The sequence below is a fragment of the Pollicipes pollicipes genome, unplaced genomic scaffold (genome assembly GCF_011947565.3).
Source record: "Pollicipes pollicipes isolate AB1234 unplaced genomic scaffold, Ppol_2.1 Scaffold_7231;HRSCAF=8579_pilon_pilon_pilon, whole genome shotgun sequence".
Classification (NCBI taxonomy): domain Eukaryota; kingdom Metazoa; phylum Arthropoda; class Thecostraca; order Pollicipedomorpha; family Pollicipedidae; genus Pollicipes; species Pollicipes pollicipes.
In genome coordinates this window covers 16,760,256-16,770,373 of record NW_023597034.1, presented here as the reverse complement: position 1 = coordinate 16,770,373, position 10,118 = coordinate 16,760,256, and the positions used below count along the sequence as shown (strand labels likewise).

General features: G+C 52.0%; 1 protein-coding gene across 1 annotated transcript in view; it reads left to right on the top strand.

Moving 5' to 3' along the window:
• Window positions 1-7,517, top strand: part of LOC119109784 (conserved oligomeric Golgi complex subunit 3) — an 11,430-nt gene extending 3,913 nt beyond the window's left edge. The window contains exons 2-6 of the mRNA XM_037233538.1: window positions 523-584; window positions 988-1,114; window positions 4,929-5,140; window positions 5,535-5,711; window positions 6,137-7,517. Coding sequence (XP_037089433.1) covers window positions 523-584; window positions 988-1,114; window positions 4,929-5,140; window positions 5,535-5,711; window positions 6,137-6,280 — 722 coding nt within the window. The 3' untranslated portion in view covers window positions 6,281-7,517. The remainder of the gene's footprint in view (window positions 1-522; window positions 585-987; window positions 1,115-4,928; window positions 5,141-5,534; window positions 5,712-6,136) is intronic.
• Window positions 7,518-10,118: the final 2,601 nt, after the last annotated feature.

Below are 10,118 nucleotides of genomic sequence, written 5' to 3'. Positions count from 1 at the left end.
GTGTCCACCAGTGTTCGGACGAGTTAGCAGCAGCGCGATCCCTGGGCAACCCGTCTCCAGTGCCGGCCGATTTAGCAGCAGCCGCGAATCCCTGAGTACCACACAAGGTCACCAGTGTCCGGCCGAGTTAGCAGCACAGCGCGATCCCTGAGCACCCGTCACCCAGTTGTCGGCGGAGTTAGACCGTCGCGATCCCTATCACCCGTCCCGAGTGTCGCCGAGTTAAGCAGCAGCGCGATCCCTTAGCACCGCATCCATGTCGGCCGAGTTAGCAGCAGCGCGACCCTGAGCACCCGTCACCATTGTCGGCCGAGTTAGCATGCAGCGCGATCCCTGACGCACCCTCACCAGTGTCGGGCCGAGTTAGCAGCGGCGCGATCCCTAGAGCACCCGTCACCAGTGTCGGGCCGAAGTTAGCAGCAGCGCGATCCCTGAGCACCCGTCACCAGTGTCGCCGATTTACCCAGCGGCGCCGGCTGCTGCGGCGGATCCCTGGTGACGGCGGCCGGCTGTGTCCGGCAGACTCTCCGGCCGACCTCCACGGCATGTGTACCGACAGTGCGGCGCACATATGCTCTGCCTCAGCAAGCTGTACCGCTGCACCGAGGCGCGGGCGTGTTCCAGGGCCTCTCGCAGGAGCGCTCGCCATGTTGCTTGCAGAGCCTGCAGAAGCGCGGCGCGTGCCATCGCCGAGACCAAGTAGAGGCACGCGGATGACACGCCTGCGGCCGCGGGGGAGCGCCACGGGGTGCGGGCGTGTGCGGGGTGTCACGGCGCTTTGATCAATCAGGTGTATACTCTGGATCTGTGGACTTTACAGCACTCCGCGACAGCTCGTCACTCAAGCCATGCGATCATGGCTGCACGTGTGTCGTAGTTTGAAGGCGGAGCGGCGTCGCCACTGCCTTGAAACAAGAGTGCAATCAGAGGTTAGATCTGGCACGTGCGCCTCAGTTGGGGATGATAGCCGCCCTGATCCGGTTGCAGTCGTTGCGTGATGCCCAGCTGTTCGAGGTGAAGCACTTGCTGATTCTTCGTGAGCAGATCGCGCCGTTCCACGTGGACTTCTCCGTGCGTGAGATCAGTCTGGACCTCAGCAAGATCAAGACCGCTGGTAAGTGGTGCTCCTGGTGGTAACTAACGCATCGATTGTCCACTTGTGTGGATGCTCGGTGCCAAGTATGTCTCCCTATTTAGTTACCAGCTCCCACGGTACATTTGCCACTTGTGATGGCAATATAATGTAGATAAGACAGTAGTAGTAGCTTTATTCCTCGAAGAAAAATCAGGAGAATGGAGATATAGATGGGTTGATGTTTCGGCAACACGCCTTGATCGAAACAAGAGCAGAAGTTAATTGCAGTATAATGTTGTGCTTTGGAAGATCAGCATGCTGACTGGCCATCGATATTATATGTTGACGCGCAAATTTCTCTACATATTTTTTCTGAATGCTCCGTTTCCCTCATGAAAATACCGGATCGTACCTCACGCTTGTGGGTAGTTGACCTGGCATTTAAATATGTAAAGAGTTTATGTTTTGTGTAAGTTGTTAAGTGCATTTGCGAGAAGCATTACACACATGGATAAGACAGTAGTAATAGCCTTATTCCGCGTAGAAAAAACAAACGAGGAGGATGGAGATGTGGATGCGTTGATATTTCGGCAACACGTCTTTATCGAAACGAGAAGCAGAAGTAAATTCAAAATTGCCTGCTGATGATCCTACCCGATTTTTCAGGGTTTTCTTTTTAAAACAGCGAGCCATAGTTTTTACAGGTACCCAACATTCGGGGGATTAAACAAGGAGCAGTGGCCAGCCATTACTACGATACGGTGTATAACTAAGAATATGATCACGCGAAAAAATACGTGTACACAAATTCGTTCACATGTACACGTATTTCTCGCGCGATCTTATTCTTAGTTAGATATACACTGTATCGTAGTAACGACTGGCCACTGGTCTTTGTGTAATCCCCCGAATGTTGGGTACATGTAAAAACTATGGCCCACTGTTTTAAAAAGAACCTGGAAAATTGAGTAGGATCATCAGCAGGCAATTTTGAATTTCCTCCTGCTTTTTGTTTCGATAAAGGCATGTTGAAATATCAACGCATCTATATTTCCATTCTCCCGTTTTTTACGGGGAATAAGGCCATTCCTGCTGTTTTATCTATGAGTCAATTTATTCCTTAGCCATCGTTGAACATTGACGAGTATTGCTTTTCCTGGTTCGAACCCTGTTGTGCTTGCCACAGTGCGCCAAATAGGTTTTGGTTAGCCAATACCGAGGCGATATACACCAAATGAAACTGTCCCGACAACGCACTTCTCAGCAGAAATCCCTATGTGACTTCAACGGGGGCACTCCTTTAACGCTGGGACGGCCGCACGCGTGGCAACGGACATGAAAGATCGCATGCCTTACAACGCGTTAGTCGTTACATACCCAGAGCATGCACCAGGGGCGTACCCAAGCGTACCTAGCGTAGAGGCGCACCCTTTCAATGTGGACTCATCCGGCGACAATATTCATTTTAGAACTGAAGTGGCACATAGCGAAGCTAAGCGCCCAAACGCTAGTATGAGAGGCCCGCACTGTCCCACGGATCCCCAATCGATGCAGAGGCCCTCTGGCTGGCCTTGGAGGCGATGCCCAACGGGCGGGGGCGTCCTTATTGTGACCTACGGGGCGTGCTTCTGGCCCTTTGGCCTCTTGCCTTATGATTGGGCCCTTGATATTTTGGTCTCCAGGGGCTATTCGTCCCCTCTGCGGGCCTGCGCAAACAAAACCCGCGGTGAACTCGGGACACTTGCCGACACATGGCCCCCGGTTAATACCCTGGGCCCATGGCCGACACAGGGGCCTAATCATTGTTTCAGGGACCCAGTCCAGTGCAAATCATGGGTCCCGGCCTCGTCCTTGCTTGGGAAATGGAATATCATGGTTAGACAGACACGTAGCCATCTGTTCGGTGCTGGTGGTCTCTGGCCATGATAAACGCCTGCAATGTCTCAAGGGGTCCCCAAACGGTATAAGAAGCCCTCTGTGTAATATTTCAGGTCACGGTCCTACGGGCCGTGATCCTTTGTTTGACCTACAGCCAGCCCTTCGGGCCGCTATGCCCTCCAATCAGGTTCTTAATCGTCGGTTTCGGCGAACCCCGGGCACATCTTGGGGCCTCACTGAGCACTGCTCTTGGTCAACGCGGGACCCCTTGTCAATACAGGAGTCTCTGGTAGGCACTGTAGGCCCCTGACAGATGCGGTGGCTCAGATCGGTGTAAATCGCTGGCCCCAGTTTGGTCGTCGTTTTGAAAGTGGGCCCTCAGGCCCATCCGACACGGAGCCGACTGTACGGTGCTGGTGGTGCCAGACTCAGGTGCCAGTGTCAGTGCCAGTGTCAGTGCCAGTGTCAGTGCCAGTGCCAGACTCAGTGCCAGACGCTTATCGACTGAGGGGTTCCCCGAACGGCGCAATAAATCCTCTGACTGCCATCTGAGATCCCGTCCCTGCAGGTTGGGCCTCTGAAGAAGACTGTCTAGCCCATCGAGCCCTTAGTCCCCTCGATGAGGTCCTTGATCGTCGGCCCGGTGGGCTCTCCTGGACCTTCGGAATTAGGAAACTAAGGGGGGGGGGGGGGGTCTGGGACCCTTGTACCCCTCCTTCCGCAAGCGCCACTGGTGCTACATTTGGTTCAGTTTGCATGTGGTATGATATTCGGCACATAAAAATGATGGAAATGCAGGGCTTTCAAACGTCAATGCTCCGTTCTCTCCTAAATACAAACCGCCAACCGGGAGCCAGGACACCAGGACACCAGTGGTTCTTCCTGCGGACAGAGGATTGGAGGGATAGGCCTTCCCCCTCAACTCCGGGCAACATTGAACATTTGAACACTGAACAACAGCGCTATGACGGCGCATGGAGGGGAACGAGGTGCAAAGCATTGTCGCACAAATTTCGGGTACAAATCGAGTCACCCTCCCCGCCCTTTCCATTAATGTTCCACCGCTACTGGTTCTTTCCCGAGACAAAGATCGCACTATACATACAATACACTGCATAATACATACCAGCCTTCGTCACAATGAAATGATTTAAGATTCGAAATAGCATTCCCTGCGATGTGTTTAATACTTGATGCAATTTTTACTCATTATTCAGCGCTCAACCGTCATCGCATCTCCCTTAAAACGTCACACCGCCGCCGATGGCCGGTCCGCTAATTCACTGCAAAATCAGAATGGAAAAGTATATGTCTCACAATGATAAAAAGCACTGAAGTGACAAAAATAGACTGAAAATGCACATAAAACCACAAAAGCTTCACTTTCTTCGGAAGGGAGGTCTTTTAAGACCATGGAAATCTATCCCCGGTGACGTCAATCGGCTGAATCGTGCAAGCACGTTTAGAGGCATTGGGATGACGACGGCGTGGCCAAGACATTTTTTCTAAAACCCTTCAAAGAAAGTTTTGGAATTTGGCTAATGTGACAGTTGTGGCTTAAAAATTTGGTTTATAATACTTTTGGTTTATCGTACCTTCGACGCGTAAATATGATGAAGTTGGAGTGCTTTTCTAATAAAAAATCCGAAAAACACAACTTTGGCGGCAAGACGTGCTGAAGGACCTTCAGGTTTTTCAAGCGGACATCAGGGATCAATTCAGTTCTTGGCAGTCGGGCAGTCATGTCCGTGCCGCGCGTCAACGTCATTGCCACGTTACAAAGGCGTGGAACCTGTCTGAGCCTGGACGCTTTCCTCGCTTGTTCCCACGTTCGTTCTCTCCCGGTGTCTGCGGATTGGCAAGCAGCACCGTATCTAGCGCGGCCCCGCTCGTCTGCCTTTGTCCCGTGGCTCCATCGTCAGGCCTATCGCTCGGTGCCAGGCCGCACGGTGACGGCCACGCGCCCTGCCGGCAGCCATGGGCCTGGTGCAGCGGCGCTCGCAGCTGTTCGCGCTCAACTCGAGCAACGCGCTGCTGGAATTCCTGCTGGAGGGCACGCCGGCCGTTCAGGAGCACACGCGCGACTCAAAGCGCGAGGTGGACCTGCAGCTGAAGCGCGTGTGCGAGGCGTTCATCCGCGGCACGCAGCAGCTGCTCCAGCAGCCGGTGCACAGCGTCATTCTGAGGGTGAGCAGGCGGCCGGCAGTGGTGGTGGAGCGGCTGCCTGGTGGCTGGGCTGAGGCTGGCACGGAGTGAACGTGTGGTTCATGGTGCAGCAACGCTGGGTTGGCATATCTAGGGACTTGTGTTTCAGGGCTCCTGGGACCTGGAGTATCGTGCGCATTGTTTCATTTCCTGTGTTTAGTATTGTATGATGCGTCGATCGCTTTCTGACCACGGGCTTCGTTGTCGCGGCGAATCGAAGCGAAACTGCTGTTCTTTATGCAGCAATAGTAGCTACTGACGCCGGGTGCGAGCTCACTCCTCAAGAAGACAGAGTTAGATGCTTGACACCTGCTCTGTGACATTGTGGTCCAGTTGATGCGCTGGCTAGCTTTAGAGTGCGTCTGCCGTCCTCCAGATCGAAGCCGTTCTGGAGTCGGCTCCGGACCAGCCGCTGCCGCCGGCCGAGACGGTGGCCGCGGCCGTCACCGAGACCCAGCGGCTCATCAAGACCCACCTGCCCGACATACAGCAGAGTATGCAGCTCTACCTGGCCAACCGCGAGACAGAGTTCATCCTCTTCAAGCCCGTCAAGGTGAGGTTAGGTGGCCGAGCTCCTGATGTCAAGGCGTGCGTGTGTGCATGTTGCCGTTATTTGTGCGAGTGGGTGCGGATTGCACCACCCACCTGCCTATCCAGGTGAAGCGGATGTGGTACAGCATTTCATCCTTTTCAAAGTGCGGGAAGCGCAAGGTCCGGGGGTGGAGTTTGCTTTCGTTAAACTGTTAAGCTCATTGGGTGCGTCATTTTCAAACGTGTCAACAACAAAAAACAGAACGTGCTTATATATTGTTCAAACCATCGTACGTAGCGATGCATTTTTGCCACACGATACATTCAGTTCTGACATCGAGCCACCCGTGGCATTGTGCGGAGTGCCTGCCGCTCGACTGCCGACCGCTCCAGCCGGCTGGGCGGCCAGCTATCAACCCCGCTCAGCCCCGTCTCTGTCATGCGCAGGTGGGCCTGCTGCAGCGATTCCAGCGTCTGCAGGACATTATCATGCAACAGTACAGCGACGACGACCGCATGATCATCATGTGTCCGTCGCAGGATCAGGTCAGCGTGCTCGTCTCATCCTGTATGCAGCCGGCGCCGTCCTAGGGACCTCGCTGCCGGCGCCGCCGGCGGCGGCCGCGTTCGCTCCGTTGTTGCCGTTATCGTGTGCGGCGCGACGTGCTGCTGCGGCGCTGGTAAACGGCCGTCCCGATGCCTTCTGCGCCGCGCTTCTGCCCTGTCGCGCCGCCCTGCCGCGCTGCCCTGTTGCGCCGCCCTGCCGCGCTTCCGCGGGCTGACAGACCCTGCCGAACGTTCGCATGGTCAGCTGTCGAAGCGGTGGCCGCCGCGCGGTCCGGCCGGTGGGCGGGCGCCTCTCCGCGCGAGGCCCTGCGCGTTAGGCGCGTGCAGGACCTCGCAGTCAGTGCCCAGCGCTGGTAGGCGCCGGGGCTGGCTGGGTGTGACGGCCCTCACGTGGTCATTATGGTCTTTGTTTATCGCTGATTGGCGTTTTTGTTTGTTTTATCTCTGGCATTAGGTACCGGCCTTTCATATCCGGATTGGTGCGGCATTTGTGGGTGCTCACCATAATCGCCTTGCTTGATCGTAGTGAAAGGATCCAAGCATTCCAGTCTTTTTATATGTTTTGTTGTGAAAGGAGCTCGATCAATTTCATGGTTATCACTGATTTGTATAAAACTGCTTTCTATTACTGGGGCGATCGTGTAACGTTGTTTGGTTCCATAAGAATTCTGGTGAGGTATTTATCAGACTAAAATTGGGCCAAGGAAGTTTCTTTGCAGTTTTCACCATGTAGGTGACCAAATGTGATGTGTCCCGCTTCGATGGCAGGATATGAGCGCGATTGGTTGTTAATGTTTGTTTGGCATGTATTTTTGCACCAGGGTGTTTGTTACACAGGCGCAATATGCTCTCGCCGCGCTCTGATCCTCTCTACCTAGGCTTGGCATTGCACCGGCGTCTGTTACATTTGTGTCCTAAAGGCTCGACCGAGCGTGGGCAGCCGGAGCTAATTTCACGATGACGCGTAGTTTTGCAACCATTGGCAATCTAATCAGGCTGCGACTTGATATTTAGACGCGAACCAATATATGCAAGTGTTTTGTATCCAAATATTGAACTCGAGTATTGCGTATTTCGCCGAGAGCATTTGTGTCGAAACTGTGGATTAATGCCCTACAAATAGCGCTCCAAATTTGGGTCGAGATAATTAATTTCTGTGCTGCAGGTTTGTGATCGCGAGCCTGTCTGGTGCTTCGGTTGTGTTTGGGTTACAGCCAACGTTCAGTTCATTGTTATCTTAAAAATACATTACGGGTGGTGAACGGCACGAGTTCTGTGTGGGTGGTATGAACTGTTGTGATGAACGTCACAGAGACACGATATGATGTGCGCGCGAGTGCGGCGGCTGGCCGAAGCTTGAAGTGTGAAGATGTAAAGCACATCAAATAGCGTTGAACGTTCTCAATGTTCAAAGCCTCGCCATCCAGGCTGACGAGCGATCGACGAGCTCTAGCCAGTTTATTCCCGGATAAGTGAGGCGATTGTTCATCGCGGGGGAGGTTGGCTTGATTTCGTCTTCAGCTACAGATGGGCAATTTTCAAAGGACTTTCACAACGCGTATCGGACTGCTTTGAACTGTTTTTTTTATGGGGGGGGGGGGGGGGGGCGTTTCAGACCAAGTGCTAGTAGAAACGGAACAGTCGTCCTGACCATTTTCCTCGCTGATATTGCGATTGATAGAAGCAATGTTTTGGCCTGTTGCTTATCGGGCGGCGGGCGTCGCCGGCTGCAGGCTATCGGGTTATGGGGCCGGCCCTCACAAAGATAACGTCATCTTTGGCGCCCCGTGATTTCGTGTCAAGCTTTCCAGGTTGTGGCGCGTCGAGGATGTTGTGTTCATGAGCTGGGGCAGAGCCAGGCCGAAATCAGCTATATGGAAAACAAAACGTTGAGCATTTTGGTCACCTGGAGCGATGCCGGATTTTTGGAGAGGGGGATTGAAATACAGATGTTATTGCAAGCTACGTTTCACAGCATCGAGATTCCAGCACAGCAAAGACGATGTGTTTTGTGATGGGGGTGAGGGACAAACTGTTCTACATTAAAGGTAATGTCCCATTTTTTTGTAATTGCTACGCAATTTGCAATTTGATCAGCAGTGCCAGCTTTCTCGAAATCCCCCTGAATAGCTCCAAACCTAACTTGAAGCAGCCTGCCCTGCGGGAGAAATCGCATTTGACCCCCTGCCCACTACTTTGAAAGTAATGCAGTTCATTTGTCTTGCTTTTTCCAACGTCTGTTTTCTGCAACGCTTGCAACGCACTAATGTGTCAATTGTTTGTGTGATAAATGCCATGAAAGCTTAAAACACCTTTTAGGTCAAAATATATGTGAATTTGAAGCTATCCTCCGGCGAATTCAGCGAAACGTTATACTATGGCTTTGCTTTCTCTCCCATGGCATGTACCACAGTGTCTGTTTTCGAGGTGCACTTATCGCGTGATCTATATGACGCGCTGGTTCAAACTTCAACCAACTTCTCGGGTGGCAGGTCTTTGCCCGCTGAGCTAATCACAAACGTCCCTTTATTCGCACCAGCCGGGGTGCGCGTGCTGGTTGTCACGGACGGTGGTCGCGACTGCAGGAAAAAAAGCGTAGTGCTGTTGCAGAGCATTGGCAGCGTAATTTGGACGATGAAATAATTAAAACTGACATTCTCGTTATATCTTTACAGTGCTGCAGTGGCACTATCCAGTGCTATTACTAGATGCAACTGATCCGGAGGTTTCACTAGTGTTTTTGATATATACCTGAAGGCCTATCCAGTGTTATATGCCTATCCAGTGCTATTATTAGATGCAACTGATCCGGAGGTTTCACTAGTGTTTTGATGTATCCCTCAAGGCCTATCCGGTGTTATATGTCTGTCCAGTGTTATATACCTATCCAGTGCTATTATTATATGCTACTGATCCGGAGGTTTCACTAGTGTTTTTAATATATGCCTCAAAGATAGGACACTCCATTTAAAGCGATGCTTACAGACCTGGCACTTGTTTATGCGTGCCTTGAGGCCCCTCCAGAATGGTGCGGTACTAAAGAGGAGGGTCACTGGGAAGGCAGACAATGAAAGATCTCGGCGCAGACAAACAATAAAAACGTAGTGGGACAACGCATGAGCGGGCGCGTTGGTGCACAATTATGTTACGCTGCTTAGATGTGGGCTCAAACAAGTAAAGCTTGCCAGCTGCTCACGGTGACATCTGAAACGAGGGTGTAGTTTTGCAGGCAAATATGGATAGAGGAAGGCTGAGCGATAGGCCGCAGTTGTTGGTCCGATCGTTCCGAGGTCAGGATGGGTGTCTTCTGATGTGAAATTGAATGCAAAGGCTACTGTCTTCCACTTTTTATCGGGGAGCTTTTGAAAATCGCACATTTGTCATCAGTTTGTGGTGCATCAGTTATGACCGATTTACTTAAGGGGATCATTTATGCAGAGAAATCAGTCCTAAAGAATGCAGATTGTCATCACAAGCTTAATTTCAATGCATTTTAGAAATTGTATGTCTTCTAAAGGTTGACTTGGCACGCTACGCGGCTTCTCAGTGGATAGAGCGGCTGCATCTTCACCCGTCATTATCGTTCTTCACCTTGTCACCTCGCCAAGCTCTTAGCGGCACCCGTCCTCTTGCTCGACCGTTTCCATGCCACGTCAATGAAATTGCCCCAGAGCTGTGGGTTGTTAGGTGTCTGTCATCTATTAGGTCCATGAAAATCCGTCCATTTAAGAGCCTTGCTTCAAACGGAATGTTCCACACTTGAAGACGTTGAAACAAACATTAGATATAATCAAACAAGCTCATAACTATTGGTATACTTTTTAAGTGGAAAAGACTGCTATTGCCTGCACAATTCTTTGTT